Raw genomic sequence first — 16,940 nt, forward strand, 5'->3', positions numbered from 1 at the left:
TGCTGTGTACACTAGAGGGAACATGTTTTAATATTTAGGTTGTGAGAAAAACATGCTGGTTGAATGTCAGGTGCATTATTAAGAATACAGTGCATTTGAACAAAATTTCCGCATTTTGTTCAAGTACACCCTCAGTCACCTGGCGTACCCCAGTTTGGGAACCACTGCACTAGGTAATAGGGCATTGGATAAAATATGACATTAAAACGTGACTTTTGTGGTTTATCTATGCATATTTCACTTCCCAAACCACCTTTAAAATACCTTTGGCATTGTACAAACTCTCTGATGGAGGAATCCTCAATCAACTTAATCTGTGGTAGGAAACCGGAACACCCAGAGTAAACCCACGCTGGAAAACATGCAAACTCCACACAGAAAGCCTTCCTCTCCCAGCCCAGACTCAACTGAGGACCTTCTTGTTGTGAAGCAGTGCTAACCAGTGCTGACGTTTGATGTAGACCAGATAAACTGGCAATGAAAAGTGAAATGTGTAATAGGTACAAATAAAATAATTTCTCAGTCAATTAATCTCGCTTAGCCAGAACTTCAGGTCTGCAATTTATCGGCGCTTTTTTGGCCAAAGCACACCCAAGAGGCACGTTTAGTTTTGTGCCGCGTCATGTTTAGAGGGGTGGAAATGTCCCCAAGTAACATAATAAATTTGTTGCTGTAAACTTCTAAGTTTATGCCAGGAACCTTGCATACTTTTAAGAATTAAGCATTTTGTCAATCATGATGAATTCTTACAGCAACCGTCGTAAACATGACAGCTTACTTCTTAAATCAGATTGCTTTGTTGTTTCCAGGCGGACCATTAAGAACGAGAAAATTCAAACATCCAGATCAGCCACTAGCATCTGCACACCGTGCAACAAATTCTTAAGCAGGGTTCCTGAACATCTGTCATTGGTAGAACATCTGTCCCCAGTTCACATCCTTATAATTGATGGCTCATCATAAAGAACTTAGGCACTGATACACATTCAACTCTTTATTGCATGCCACTCCAAAGATCCACATTCAGCAAAAAAAAGAACCAATCATAGTCTTGCAATGCCAAAAAAGTCTACCGCTCTAATCAAACCCAAAATAAGCATGTATTATAAAGATGGCAATGGAAACATTTTTTTGTGCACAGGAAAAAAACAGCTTCTTCAAACAGCCCTTATGCGCAGCCTAATAAAATTGTTATTAAATTTTTCTCATACTGTTACAATGTGTGAAAGGAGTTTGCTGTGCACAGAATTTATATTTTTCTGCCTGGTCTCTAAAGAACCTCATACACACACACACAACCTGTGAGATGCAATTATTTCAACATGACATTACATAGTAAAAATACAAATATTATTTGGCAAGTAACTCTCTGAATAGCATGATTACGTCCACCTCATAGCCCAGTCTTTTCTGTATTTCCCATCTAAGAGATCATCATTACCCATGGGAAAAGAAAGCAGACAGAATTACATCAGCAAGCAGCAAATGAAAATGAGTTTGCATACTACAGAATAAGGTGAGAAAAATAGGACTTGGCTTGCAATACACCATAAAACTTAGCATCAGTGTTTCTTCCAGGTGGGAGCAGCGATTGGACCTTGGGGTGATCTCTCCACCACTATCAACTCCTCCGGGTTATTGGCGGCATTGTAATGGAGTAAAAGGTCTTGAATTGCTCGCTCTTCAATCTAAAGCAGATGGGAGAAACAGAACATAAGAGTCGAATAAAGAGGTCGATAAGGAAAAATGCCACCAGCCATTGAGAAAATACAATCACTGCATACAGCATTAAAGCTGGATGTGTGCAGACACACTGGCTTTATTCTAAATCGAGTGCCTCATAAATAATTTTGGGGGATTTAAACATACATGTGTGCTGTCCATCTAATCTATTAAGCTTATTAAACTCATTTGATTTGACACAGCTTGTAAATGTCTATACTCGCATGCATGGTCATACCCTTGATGGTTTGTCAGTATGTGATCTTGCAATTGACGACCATTAGCCCATTAAATTCAGAGTTCCCATAAATGACAATATTACTAAACACACTAAGGTAGTTTGTTGGTCTCGTATGATAACACAAACTACTTGTAGTGAGTTTCCTGCGGCCTTTAAAGAGGTACTCCAATCATACAACCCTAGTTTGTGAGGATTGGAAGAGTGCTGCTAATCTTAATCATTTTAATACCATTTCTGCTAATATTGTAAACTCTCTGGCTCCTAAAAATGCAATGCAACAAACCAAAGGCTGAGCCCTGGCTCAACAGTAATACTGGTGCTCTTTGACAGGAATGTAGAAGACAGAAAGAATGTGGAAAAAAGATAAACTGCAAGTTTCTTCTGAAATATTAAGAATTTTTTTTATATTGTATCAGACTAAGTTTAAGTATTTTTCATACCTGATTGAGAAAAATTTTCACAATTCCAGAGCACTTCTTTCCACTATTAATGCGGCTGTCTCTGACAATGTGTGACAAATTTCTAAACTTTTTTGAGGTCAAGATAAGAGATATTAGGCTAAATACTCCCTCCTCTTGTCAAGATGCCTTTGTTCCCCCACTAGTTACTAGCAACTTGTAGAGCAGGCAAAGTAACCGGCTCAAACTGCCACAAGATATTGTAAGTCAGCTTAAATCCTCTTCCTATGACATTCTTCCTCCTCGTTTTCTTAAACAAATCTTTGAGGTGATTGGGCCTACTCTACTTAAGATCATGAACAGTTGCCTCAAAATGGCTATTGTCCCGGACGACATGAAGCACAACATCGTATGCCCACTTCTTAAAAAGCCTAATTGACCCGACAGTTCTGACTGTTTTAGACCAGTATCAAATCTTTTAAGTGCAAAATTTTAGAGAAAATAGTGTTTCATCAAGCTACAGACATTTTTACTTAATAACAATATATCTGAGGTGTTTCAATCGGGCTTTAAGCAAAAGCATTTCACTTTAAAAGCTTTGGTTAAAGTTCTGAATTATACTTTAATGACTCTTTATGCTGCCAAATCTGCTGTGTTGGTTCTATTAGATTTGCAGGCGGCATTTGATACAATCGACCACTATGTTTTGATTTCTTGCTTGGAGCGATGGGTGGGCATTAAGGGCAGTGCTCTAAAATAATTCCAATACTACTTAAACAATAGAAGGTTTTCTTTGGTATGGGGGATTTAATCTAAGAGGCAGCTTGCTTAATGAGTGGGGTCCCTCAAGGCTCTTTCCTTGCTCCAATGTTATTCAATTTGTACATGCTCCCACTTGAAACGATTTTAAGGAAACATGGCGTCTCCTTCCATTGTTATGTAGATGATACCCATATGTATTTGCCTCTGGAATCTTATAACAAGGGTTTGGATGCCCTGTGGGCTTGTTTAGCTGAAGTTGAAACCTGGATGTCCCTAAACTATTTACACCTTGAAGGCAAAACTGAAACTATTGTTTTCGATTCTTCAGATATCGCTGGCTCCACTGGCTTAAACCTTGGTCATCTTTAATCAAATGTGTAACCAGTAGTGAAGAATTTGGGGGTCTATTTTCTCATATTTATCAGATTCCGGGGATCATGGGTCAGTTTGAGTACATTAAAATACTTAGAGGTCATGTTGCCTTATGCCGAAGAGGAAATGCCCTTAAAATGGGTGTTTCAAAAAGACAACGGCCCCAAACACACCAGTAAGTGAGCAGCATCTTGGTTCCAGACAAACAAGATTAACGTTATGAAGTGGCCAGCCCAATGTCCAGTCTTTAATCCAATAGAAAACTTGTGGGGTGACATCAAAAATGCTGTTTATCAGAAAATATAATGTATGAAAGTAATTGGCAAATTAATTTTGAAATTTTAACCTGTTAAAATGTAATTAAACCATAGGGTCACAAAAAATAAAAACATTATTAATTACTCAAAGCACCTCTTATATTCATTTAAGTAAACACACTTGATTAAGATGAAACCAGTTCAGAACATGTTTTCATGTGGTTGCCAGCATAGAGAATACCTGAATGAGCGCTAGAGGTTTCTCACGGCTTCGAATAAGTGCGGCCTCTTGTTTTCTCTCCTCCTCCACTATAGAGGTGAATGTGACAGTAGAGGTGGAGGGGGGGCTGCCCAACGCCCGCAGTACCCAAGCGCTAATGGGAGAAAATACAAAATTGTCTTTTTTTAACAATATTTACAATTAACATCCAAACTAACTATTCATATTACTTACTACCGAGGTGCATAACAAATTTCTAGATCTGTAAAGTATTTACTATAAAATGAATTATCTAAAGTTTGTAATCAGCTCCTACGTAGAAAGAAGACAAGGCTTATGTTTACTTGTTTAAACGACATGCCAGCTTCAATGGCGAGAAAGATTTGATCCATTTCCTTCAGGTTTTTATAATTTATTTTAAATTAAATTAATTTAATTAATTTAAACACAGTTTTAATTTAAATTTAACTGGATGATTCTCATGAAATTTTGTCAGCTGTGGCCTGGTGGTTAGAGCGTTGGGCTTGTGATCAGAAGGTTGCCGGATTGAATCTCAGTGCCAGCAGGTCATGACTGAAGTGCCCTTGAGCAAGACACCTTACCCCTGATTGCTCTGCAGTAATGTGCCACTGTAAAAAAAACTACTTGTAAGTCGCTTTGGATAAAAGCGTCTGCCAAATGAATAAATGTAAATGTAAGATGTCAAACGTGATTCTCTTGAAAAAATAACTTGTATCAACACATTTACTTTTCATTCGTTAAAAACAAATGTATGACATGCTTAAGAACATTAACTTCAAAACTATTACTGACATTTTAACAAAATGTAACTTTTTTTATATAAGAAAAGGCTTTAAAATGTCTCATTACCGCAACAATTCAAAAAAACTGCACAGAGAAAGAGAGAGACACACAACAATACATACTGTACACACACAGATAGAGAGACGAAGAGAGAGTCCCACATCTGCAGGCTCAGTTAAGACCAGTGCTGACACAGGCTGGATAAGGAAAATTCATGCAGTGTGTTTCTCATCTGTAGACATTCAGAAACTTCTAGATCAAGCTAACATCGCCTTTTTAAATTGCCAATAGGTTTTGTCCACCATATGAGAAAATACCATGGCGTTGCTTCATAAATTCACATCTTATCCTAAACTGACAGTATAAGCTAACTATTACCTACCATACATCAACAAATGTCATCAAATCTACAATATTTAAACTGCATGCCTGCTGTGACTTTCAACAGTGCTAAATAACTACTGCTCATTTTGTTTTTTATGATTAAAAAAGACCCTTTACTTATGATAGAAGTCTACAACTCCATCTAGTGGACAATACAACAGAGCACTAGAAAAATAATTCACACAGGAAACATTTTCAGGGGGTCATTGACTCTTTCCCTGCCAGCCTCTTTTTTTTTTAAGTTGCTAGTCAGCGCCAGCATTTTTGAACATTTTCACTACAATGTGATTGTACATTTTCTGTCATAAATATATGGACAAATAATACGGAGTCTCTGCTTTTAAACAAAATAAACCTTTTTCTGTAAAATAAATCTTTATTTGTTCTTTTTTTATCACCTCTAAAATGTGGGTAGGTTTGTTCAAAAATACATCATTTTGATATATACATCAATTTGAGATAATTAGCTTTTATTATTAGATTAGATGAAAAAATATTATTAAAAACAGATATTTACGTTCTTTCCAAAGAACACAAAACAGAACAAACAGCAATTGCTGTAATAACTCGTCTTTGGCAGGGAATCGTTGGATTTTAAATGACGAGATAACTTGTCTATGGCGGGAAAAGAGTTAAATATGCAAATCCATAGAAATACATCATAATTATTGCACCGTTATATCCCATAACGCAATGCTCTCGAGTCTCAATTCATCCTTCCATTTTGAGAAAAATGTACAAAAAAAAACTTTTTTTTAGCTGCCAATAATTGTTTTTACGTTCTCACATAACAATTGACCACTCAGTATGCAGAGAACATTCTGAAGAACGTCTGCAACCAGCTGGAAAATCTCCAGTGAAATATAACTCATTGGTAGGGGAACTGTCAGTTTCTGATGAACGTAGCTTTAACAGCATAAAGTTATATAACTAGTCATGCCTTAACATTAAGTTGTTTCACCGTAAAACGTAATTAAAAGACATTTACGTTTCACCGGCATAAGGGGAGAACAGTTGAGCTCTGCTGCATTTTTCAGTGTTTCTCTTCGGGCAATCACAAATCATCCATCCCCTTAAATCTATAGCTGTCAGTTCCCCAGAAATGCCTGAGCTGGCATATCGAAAATCAGGAAGAAACCACGCAAATAGTCAATTAAAATAAACTATGAAGTTACCACTTTTATTTTAGAGAATAACACCACTCCATCATAAACAATCGTAGGCATTATGAAATTGTGTGCCAACAACTACATAGAAAACAATGTGTTTCTCACCCTGATGGTTTCTCTGGGTCACTGGTCTCGGCACATTTAAACGTCACTCTTTTGGCACAGATGGCAGGTCCAGCAGCAGCCACTGGGGAAACTGAAGAGGGTTTCCCACGCTGCTCCTCCTCTACCAAAAGATCCCGGAAGGAACAGGAAGAGGGCAAAGACTGTACCGCTGTCGACCTGAAAACAACAGAGCAAAACTAAGTTGTGGTCAATGTGAACATTTGTATGGAAGAAAATGGCTTCATATAGGGGTGGGCGATATGGCCTCAAAACGATATGACGGTATATCTGGGCGCAGTATCGATAGCAATGGCGTGATATAAATATAACTACGTGCACCATTGTTTTTGGCTAAAAGTGATAGTAAAAGCTGCATGTACCATGTTTTTTAAAGTATAAAATAGAATGGTAATGTTCAACCAATAGAACTCCACTTACACTTAATTTGCTTAAACTGTATATACTGTCATTCACTCTCTACTGAACTCCTTCTCCTCTCTTAGGAACATATAAGCTTGATTATCTGTCATAACTCGCACTACAGAAAGAGCACAGAAATAAATAAAAAATATAATCTACACTGTGGCATACACTCATATTTAGAAACTGGCAATAAATCGTATTAAACAATTCGTTGAAAGCATGCACGCACATAACATCTAACGAATGTCTGAATAAAGACTTTTAACCAAACTTAATGTTGTGGCTGTGAATGGGTATCGCAAAGAAATACGTCATCAACTAGGCTTTATCGTTTATATCACCAGAAGACAAATTCCTATTGTGTTGACAATTTCTAGCAGTCCCTAGTTGCATTACAATGTCAGTAAATTCATTTTCTATCCATTTCTTTAACAATCAACTTTTATACCACAACGGTTCCTCTTTTTGACACATTTCTAATACCACAGTTTTCATTTATTTCAGAGATAGAATGAAACAAGTCCATGGCTCTCACCAGGTCTTCACAGGTTTTACTGGGGTAACAGACGAGGGCGATTTAGGAGACATGTTCTCTGTGCTGCCTTCTCTGGAGGCCAAAGCCATCATCTTCCTCTGCTTCTGAGACAGCTTACTGGAGATGACTGGGACTTTACTGCTGCCACCCGATCTATAATACACACAGAATGAATAATGAATGGATGCTGAACCTCATTGACCAACGCTCCATTTTTGGGTCAACAAACTGACATGAAAATAAGGCTTATGTTTCATAAGTGGAGTACAAAACTGGAAAATTTACAAGCCAGGACTTTTGGGTGTGGCGCCCAGACTTTTTGAATTGGCCTCCATCTCCATGATGGCCCTGAGGTCTAGGATCGGAGCTGGTCTAAACAGATCGAACACAATTCGGTATCAATTTCAGAATTTCTGCTAAATCAATGCAAAATATCCACAGCATCTTCAGGTGAACAACTACTTAAATTGCTTGTGGTGAAAATGTATAAATTACTTTACCCTGTAAGAATCATTTAATTTACCTTGCTTTGACAATTGGGATAGATTCAGGGGTGGAAACTTGAAGCAAATTGCCGTTTTCTAAAACAGGAATCCCAGGTGGTGTTTTTGATCCTATTGGTCCATGTCGATTATCCTGCATACACCAATTGAAGGTATACGTCAACTATAAATTAACCTTAACCAATATTTGTACCAAAAACCATTTAAACCAGTATTTTACACTACCGGTCAAAAGTTTTTGGACATGTAATTATGTGTTCATATTTTTCCATGTTTTAGAATTATAATGAACACATCAAAATTACAATAGAACAAAGGGATCTATTGACACTATATAACATAATTTTATTTATTTATTAAAATGTGCCATGAATATTTTATCATCTTCACCTTTTGACACAAATTTGCTGAAATATTTTTTGGTCAAGCAGCTTCTTGAGGTCTTACCTTGATATACTTTTTAAACAATATTAAAGGAGTTCCCATCTATTCTGTGCTCTTATTGGCTGCTCTTTCTTCATTATTCAGTCAAAGTCATCCATTTCAAAAACATTTTTCATTAAATAAAATGTTAGTTTTGTTATGAAAAAAAGCATGTTTGTTTGTTTGAAAAAAATTATATTGTCTACTAAACTAAGTTCATACATTTAAGCACACACTTTCAGATCAAAAGTTTTTTTTTAAATAACAAGAAACATTTTACTCAAGTGTCCAAAAACTTTGACCGATGGTGTACATTACTAACTGTATGAAATGCACGTCTATTCTATAAGAGTATCCAGGTGTTACCTGTGTGTCAGGTCTGTCCAGGAAGATGGGGGACTGCAGGTCTCTAGGGCTACCCACTCCCATATAACTGCCCTCTGAGTCAGATGTGATGAGCTCCTGAAGAGACTCCACTGAACTTGCCTTCACTGAATTTCTCAAACCTGTTAGATCGTTATTTAAATAATAGCCATTTCAAACCTACTGTACCTTTTCTCTTGAAAGCTGTGCAGACACACGAGAGTAAGTGTGCTCTGTTGGTTTCTATGTTGTATGGGGTAGTTGTAGGGCATATTGCCCAGCCAAATACTTGATGATAATCTAGTTCTTAAATATAGCTCAAGTCATTCCTTTAAGGTTAGTTTAGGGATTTTTACCCATAATATTTTCAGTTAGTTGGAAATGGGGTATATGCATAAGGGTCGATCTCAGCCAGGGTATCACATTCAGCGCACGTGCTGTCCATAGGGAACAATGGCGTTTCGCTTCAGGATGCACATAGGATTACGGTATAAAAAAAAGAAAAATTATTCTAACACTTTGCCATACGTCAAAAACCAAAAAGTAGAACCACTTCAGGCTCCGTTTCAAGGCACATAAACAAATATGAAAAATAAGGACAGTGAACTTTTCCACTTACTCGAGGCATGATCAAAGAGTCACTTAATGCTCACACGTAGTGCAGTGCCTTCACCGAAATTTGAAAGTTTTCTTACTAAATACATCGTTATCACTTGGTGAAAAATCCACTTAGTGCTATGAGAGCAGAAGTGACCTAGCTGGCAGACATTTTAGCAGAAGTACGTCATCGTCCCATTTGCACATATATCCCATTATAAGTCAATTCTAAAAGTAATACAAAGAGGTTCTATGTCGAACTCGCCGAAGGGTAACTCCACCCAAAAAATTCTGTCATGAATAACTCTCTAGTTGTTCCAGACATGTATACATTTCTTTGTTCGGTTGACCACAAAGAGAGATATTTTGGAATAATGTTAGCAACCAACAGTTCTGAAGCACCACAGAGTAGGAAGAGTTTTTAGAGGATTTTTTGGTCCGGTTGAACTCAAAAGAAGATATCTTGAGGAATGTTGGAAAACAAAAATGTTTTGACTACTTTTGACTACCATTTAAATTTGTCCTATTATGGCAGTCAATGGTGCTTCAGAACTGTTGGTTGGTAACATTATTCCAAAATATCTCTCTTTGTGTTCAACCGAACAAAGAAATGTATATATGTTTGGAACAACTGAAGGGTGAGTAATTCATGACAGAATTGTCATTTTTGGGGGGAGTATCCCTTTAAGGTCAAATAATAAAAATAATAATTGATTAAATAAAATAATAATTTCAAAGTAACAGTGATGTTGCCAAGGTTAGCAGATTAACCTGGAATAGGTGGTGTCTGTGTAACATCAACAGGTGAGCTCTGGGTGACATTAACAGGTGAGCTCTGTATGACATCAGACAAGTTGTATCCGGCGGAGCTGTCAGAGCGTCGCCGTGGTTTCCTCTTTGCCCTCATCTTGGCCTTCTTCAGCAGATTATCACTACAGTAAAGACAGTGAAAACAACTTCAGCTACATCTGAACATTCTTTACATATCCACATTTAAGTTATTTAAGCATTCAGCGTGGCACTGAATTCTAGGGATGTTCCAACATTTTTCAAACAAAAATCTTTTCTTTGCCAAAAGAGGGGCTGAAAAAATCTAGCTGCCAACTCTCCAGTCATGATTTCCCTCTCACACTAACTGAGGATGATCATGCAAGCCATAGAATGAACTTATAAATACTGTATACCAGCAAAAAAAGGTCAAAACCAACAGACAGCAAATTAGCTCTGTGTGATGCGTGACTGTGTGATCACACCTTAAATGTTTCTTTTTCACATGCATCAACTCCCAAATTTTTTAACTTTTTACATATAGTTGTTGTGAATGTCATTGTTAATTATCAGTGGCTCTGACAGTAAATGATGTTGTTTTCAGTAGCTCAAGTTTGAATGTAATGCAGCCGGTGGTGACATTTCTGAATCTCAATTAAAGTCCCTTTTCCATTTTGTTTTTCAAAAAAATTACTTCGTTGCATAAATAAACTGTATTACTAAGAGGTGCAGAGTTTTTTGCGAGTCATTTTACTCCTGTAATGCATATAATAGGTTTATAAAGCTTTACATTATTTGAATAACTGGTAAAAAAAAGTTTAGTTTAATTTCAGTAGTGCCTGAGACACGTCAGACATCCATCCATCCATCCATCCATCCATTTTCTACCGCTTATCCGGGGCCGGGTCGCGGGGGCAGCAGTCTAAGCAGAGATGCCCAGACATCCCTCACCCTAGACACTTCCTCCAGCTCTTCCGGGGGGACACCGAGGCGTTCCCAGGCCAGCCGGGAGACATAGTCCCACCAGCGTGTCCTAGGTCTTCCCCGGGGTCTCCTCCCGGTCGGACGGGCCCGGAGCACCTTCCGGGGAAGGCGTCCAGTAGGCATCCGTAACAGATGCCCAAGCCACCTCAGCTGACCCCTCTCGATGTGGAGGAGCAGCGGCTCTACTCCGAGCTCCTCCCGGGTGACCGAGCTTCTCACCCTATCTCTAAGGGATCGCCCAGCCACCCTGCGGAGGAAGCTCATTTCAGCCGCCTGTATCCGGGATCTTGTCCTTTCGGTCATGACCCAAAGCTCATGACCATAGGTGAGAGTAGGAACGTAGATTGACCGGTAAATTGAGAGCTTCGCCTTGCGGCTCAGCTCTTTCTTCACCACGACGGACCGGTACATCGACCGCATTACTGCAGAAGCTGCACCGATCCGTCTGTCAATCTCCCGTTCCATCCTTCCCTCACTCGTGAACAAGACCCCGAGATACTTAAACTCCTCCACTTGAGGAAGGAACTCTCCACCAACCTGAAGTGGGCAAGCCACCCTTTTCCGACTGAGGACCATGGCCTCGGATTTGGAGGTACTGATTTTCATTCCAGCCGCTTCACACTCTGCTGTAAACCGTCACAGGTCAGACATGCAATAACTAATTAGGTTTCTAAAATATAACAACTTCACCCCTCAACCAGCCAGCAAGCTGGGGACCGGGGATCTACCCCCACTCTGCAACTAACACCGCAACACAATTTACTTTCCACCTTCTCTTCCTTTTTGCTTTTGACCCCTATACCTGCCTCAACCAGAAACCAGGTCGTGGTGTCTCTTCCCACCGGGGGAATAGGAATGAACAATGGACTTCTGTTGCCTCGCACACCTCGAGGGACCACATGGCCATGTAAAGTCACGTTACTTATGGCCATGAGATGACTGAAAGTGTTTTAATCATTGATGCATTTGCTGGATGAATGCATACCAATATTGTTATACTGTACATTACTAATCAGAGACTGTAATAAGTAATTTTCAGTTTCGGTTTTTAGCCAAGTGCAACCTGAATTTTCAGTATCTGTTTTCAGCAAACTTTTTTATTTCTGTGCATCATTACTGAATGTACACCTGGAGTGATCCAGATCAGAGCTGCTTTTATAGTCCACTGCAGAGTCCCACTCTCTGTCCTCAAAGGTGCTGAGATCGGGGGCGTTGCAGTATGGCGTGATGAAACGTCTCTGCATAGCTGGGATCTGTCAGAAGATGCTGCTGTCAGATACGCTGAGCTTTAGTGCTATACAGTACCAGAGGAGAGCGATTATTTATACTCACCATTTTCCTGTAAGCTGCGGTCAGCTCAAGCAGAACATCATTGCTCAGGATCTCCAAAGCTCTGACAGACAGACAGATGAATGAGCAACACTGGACAGACTGTTCATTTCCGATCAGAACTTAAGAGGCCAAATGTAAACTGGTGGTTTCTGCTGCTGTATGTCGTGCCTGACATTTTTAGCAGTGATAAGATTGTCAAAATGTTTTAAATATGTTTAATGTTAAACACTTAGGATACTTAGATGTAAGGTGTGAAGCATTTGCGCAAGATGGGTTTTATCTCACTTGGATTCAAGTAGTGCTGCCATGTTAAGGACAATGAACTGCAGGCAGGACAGTTTGAGCTGCTCGGCATTGTACACAGCGGCAAACTCCAGCAATTCAGCTGCATTTTTCAGTGTCACTACAAACAAAACATCCATCCAATAAACATGTCATACACACCATTTAAGTAGTAGTTTACTATAAAATTTAAGTTTCATGATAATTCTCTCACCCACATGTCATACAAGCTGTCCATGTGTTTATTTCAAGCCATATAATTATGTTAAAACATTTATTTTTCGTTTTCTTGAAAATGACCAATCGTTTCGCTAGACAACACCCTTATTCATCGGCTGTTGTCATTTAGAGCCATTTGAAGCTGAAAAGAAAGGGAAATCCGGACCTTAACCAACAGCCCATTGTTTAGGTGCATTATAATGGCTAAGAATCCTGGAAACCTTTCCTCAAAAGCCTCAATTTTTTTCCCCTTATGGGTAAATTAGATAAACGGACTCTAGTAGTTTAAAAAAATGTAAAGTAGGGAGAGAAAGTAAACTTACAGTTCTCAGTAATGGTGACCTCACAGATCTCCTTTAGTCTAGTGATCAACAACTGATCAGCCACCACCAGCACATTACAAACAAACTCCACATACACAGACTCTGGGATAGAAACAGAGACATTGATGAAATTCATTGTGTTGAATACACACATGAAATAATGCTAATGCATCGATAAGGTTTAAAACAGAGTTAAAACCTTTGACAGTTGTGGACTCATCAGTGTAGATGTATTCCAGAACAACCTGTAGGATCTCAGAGGGGATTTGCATGTCTAGTGCAGTGCAGCTTGTGGCCTGAAGGGGGTAGAAGATATCAGCATATAAATTACATTGCAAATTACACAACTGACAAAAATAAAACAGTTCAGGGAGATCAATTCTTATATTTGCCATGATACCTCTATCCATGGATTGCCCAACATACTGTTAAAGTACTCTGCAAAAAAAGACATTCATTTTTAAATACCATATATATGATAACACTGTAATTGACATTCCTAACTGATCACTCTCATGATTTACAACCACATGTGACATATGACTCCAATGTATTTCTTTGCCTGATACACTCCCCCAGAACTACAACTTTTTCAGAAAGTTTTTATAAGTTTGGATCCCAGTTTCGTTACAGGGATCCTATTCATTTTATTGGGCAATTCTCCCGTAAAAGCACGCCCACGGCAAGGCGAAAGAAAAAGCCCCACTTATCAAGATTTGCTTAGCTGCATTAAGATTGGCCTGCAGCTGAAGCTTGTTACTCTTGCTAAATTTGAAGTGTGTTTGTTTGTTCACGGCATTTCAGTGGATGTTGTATAAACATTGGATATAACGCTGGATTTGGAGATCGTTTGAAACTGATAGATGTCGCGGTCCCAGTGCTAAAACATGCCGGACATGAACTGCACAGGGCAAGTCAAACAAAGTCATACGTCTGTGTTTTTTTGGCATTCGATGCAAACGTACATAATGTAAACAACACGAAGGGATAATTCGATGAAGTATTGTGTGCTCCTGCTTTTGTTCCATTGCCTGCCTCCAGCAGCTCGTCTTTTTCCGGAAATAACCGTATAGCTGTATCTCTCTTTTATAAATTTGATCTAAATACTTTTCAAAGATACGATGTATGCAATACTACTGTATCGGTACTCAAGATTAGTATGGGATTGGCTGCATATGTAAACTGAATATGTTATCCCATCTTTAAAGTTGAAATAATAAATTATTGTTTATAATATACAGTGAAAAATAAAGGGGACTGGGGTTGTCAAACTCCTAAAACTAAACACTAAATATAAAAAAATTAGATCTTGATCACTAACAATGTAACTTTTGTTATGTTTCTCACAAAGTTTATTAAAAGGTTTCAAACTACTTTTATAATCTATTTTTGTCATTTAAAATATGCTATTCTGCAAAATATCAGCTTTTGTTTTCACTAAGAACACATGCCGTTTAGAACCTGTGTCGATGAAAGGGTAAATATGTATTAATGTAGTAATAATGGTTGCTTTTATCATTAAATAGTATAAAAGTTACTTCTATTTTTCACAAATGGGGCCAGTTGCATAAACTTGGCTGTAAAGACGCAGCCTTAACTCAGCAGTTATGTTTCCATCCAGTTTTGGCGCTATTTTCTTATCAACAAAGCAAATCTGCTGAAAAACATTGTTTGCGAATTTGCGGTCTGTTTCCGTCCAGTTGTCCTTTTAGCGATACAATTATGTGTGTAATGACAATCATCCCTAAACAAATTCATTGCTGCTTAAGTTTTTTTTATAATGCCCTTCAAGCGTTTCCATAACGAATTTTCAGACATTGCAAATTCGTAGGCCTATCATTGCAAGAGTAATGAGAAAATCTAAATTCGCAAGTAATTACCACTTATTTACACAATGTTATTAAACAAGAAATAAGACGAAGATGTAAATTGTTTGACATAAAATTCTATATTAATAAACTGCACTTACAATAATTATTTGATCCCCTGCTGAAGTTTGCCTGCTTACAAGGAAATTAAGGGTCTATAATTTTTATGGTAGGTTTATTTTTACTGATAGAGACAGAATATAAAACATCAGGGGAAAATTTGTTATATAAAGGTTATAGATTGATTTGCATTTAAGTCAGTGGAATAAGTATTTAATCCATGAGCAAAACATAACTTTGAACTTGGTATAAAAACATTTCTGATAGTTGATTGCCAGGTTTTCACATGTATCCGGATACATTTCAGTCCACTCCTCTGTAAATCTTTAAGGTTTCTTGGCCGTCGCTCAGCAAATTGGAGTTTTAGCCTTTTAACATTACTGATGTGCATCTTGAAACAAAACAATGGCAATGACATATTTTAAGATATGTCAGGGCAAGTTATTTTCAGTTAAAACAGCTTAAAATTAATTTTAGTTTGGGACTAGTTATAAGCCTTTTCTATGAAACCGGCGCTTAACCAAAGAGTGGCTTGAGGAGAAGCATATTGTCTTGGCAATATGCTTTAGGTCTTTATGTTAAAGGCACATCCACGACCCATCTTCAGTAATCTAGTTAAGGGGAGGAGGTTCTTGTCCAAGATTTTAGGTTACATGGGCCCGTCCCTCAATGCGGTGAAGTCATCCTGTACCATTAGCAGTGGAAAAGCTCTAAAGCATAATGTTTCCAACACTGTGCTTCTCTGTAAAGATGGCGTTCTTGGGGTCATAGTCAGCATTTCTCTCCCTCCAAAAACAGCATTTCTCTATCTAATAAATATTTGTGATTTGTGTCTCACAGCACTTTCTCCAAAGCCTTTTCTGAATCATTTTGAAGTTCAAACGGACTATACTTAAAAAAGAAAAACTGAAATATCACATGGTCCTAAGTATTTAGTATATTAATAAATCTGCAAAAATGTCAACAATTCTGTGTTTTTCTGTCAATATGGGGTGCTGTGTGTACATTAATGAGGAAAAAAATGAACTTAAATGATTTTAGCAAATGGCTGCAACATAACATAAAGAGTGAAAAATTTAAGGGGGTCTGAATACTTTCCGTACCCACTGTAAGTTATTATAAGGATTTTGAGCTTTACTTGCTATGTTTTGAACACAACTATATATCGCTGAACATTTTGAAGCTCTAAATCTTCTTTCGCAAAAAAGCAATGGATGGAAACATGGCTACTGACTAGCAATTAGATCGGAATAATACGTTTTACTTTTCAGATTTCAATTAGACCAGTCTACCTTTTAATGTAACTGAATTAAAGAAGTCATAGCCAGTCTTGAAGAAAAAATTTGACTAGTCTAAGAAGTTTATGCAACCAGCCCATGTACAGTTTTTGTACTGGTATTGTTGGAAATTATTTTTGTATTCAATTATTGTGTCGATTATTGGTATTATTGCTTTAAATCACGTGTCTGAATGAGGCAAGCACATAAAAAGATAACACACCGAATAAGACAATAGACAAGCATGATAAAAATAGTTTAAAAAGTTATCTTACCCAGCCTAGCACAGAGAACACATTTGTGACAAGGAAATTCTTTCCCGTCTTCAGACCTCAGCGTGACGTCACAGAGGTAAGAGCTAAAGACATGATTCATCAGTCAAATGAGTTTGTACTCTTTTGTGATTAAAATCTATAAGAAAATAAGACAAACCTTTTCTTCCGGTTGAATCGTGGCTTGTTGCTTGCCTTCTTCTGCCCCAAAATGATCTGCCCCTTTTCATATTTGACTCCATCAAGCCTAAATATTCAGAAAATTAAAATTCATATG

The 16,940-nt window shown here is 37.9% G+C and overlaps 1 protein-coding gene across 2 annotated transcripts in view; it reads right to left on the reverse strand.

Moving 5' to 3' along the window:
* Positions 1-979: 979 nt before the first annotated feature.
* The window catches only part of ibtk (inhibitor of Bruton agammaglobulinemia tyrosine kinase), a 30,038-nt gene continuing 14,077 nt past the window's right edge, over positions 980-16,940 (reverse strand). For both annotated transcript variants that reach the window (XM_079468726.1, XM_079468725.1), the window contains exons 13-28: positions 16,824-16,910; positions 16,667-16,749; positions 13,587-13,624; positions 13,386-13,482; positions 13,187-13,288; positions 12,648-12,765; positions 12,363-12,423; positions 12,159-12,283; positions 10,050-10,210; positions 8,685-8,824; positions 7,916-8,028; positions 7,678-7,764; positions 7,393-7,545; positions 6,435-6,611; positions 3,994-4,126; positions 980-1,688 (exon numbers count right to left, since the gene is read on the reverse strand). In XM_079468726.1, the coding sequence (XP_079324852.1) occupies positions 1,563-1,688; positions 3,994-4,126; positions 6,435-6,611; positions 7,393-7,545; positions 7,678-7,764; positions 7,916-8,028; positions 8,685-8,824; positions 10,050-10,210; positions 12,159-12,283; positions 12,363-12,423; positions 12,648-12,765; positions 13,187-13,288; positions 13,386-13,482; positions 13,587-13,624; positions 16,667-16,749; positions 16,824-16,910 (1,801 nt within the window). In that variant the 3' untranslated portion in view covers positions 980-1,562. The remainder of the gene's footprint in view (positions 1,689-3,993; positions 4,127-6,434; positions 6,612-7,392; positions 7,546-7,677; positions 7,765-7,915; positions 8,029-8,684; positions 8,825-10,049; positions 10,211-12,158; positions 12,284-12,362; positions 12,424-12,647; positions 12,766-13,186; positions 13,289-13,385; positions 13,483-13,586; positions 13,625-16,666; positions 16,750-16,823; positions 16,911-16,940) is intronic.

Source organism: Barbatula barbatula (genome assembly GCF_947034865.1).
Source record: "Barbatula barbatula genome assembly, chromosome: 12".
Classification (NCBI taxonomy): domain Eukaryota; kingdom Metazoa; phylum Chordata; class Actinopteri; order Cypriniformes; family Nemacheilidae; genus Barbatula; species Barbatula barbatula.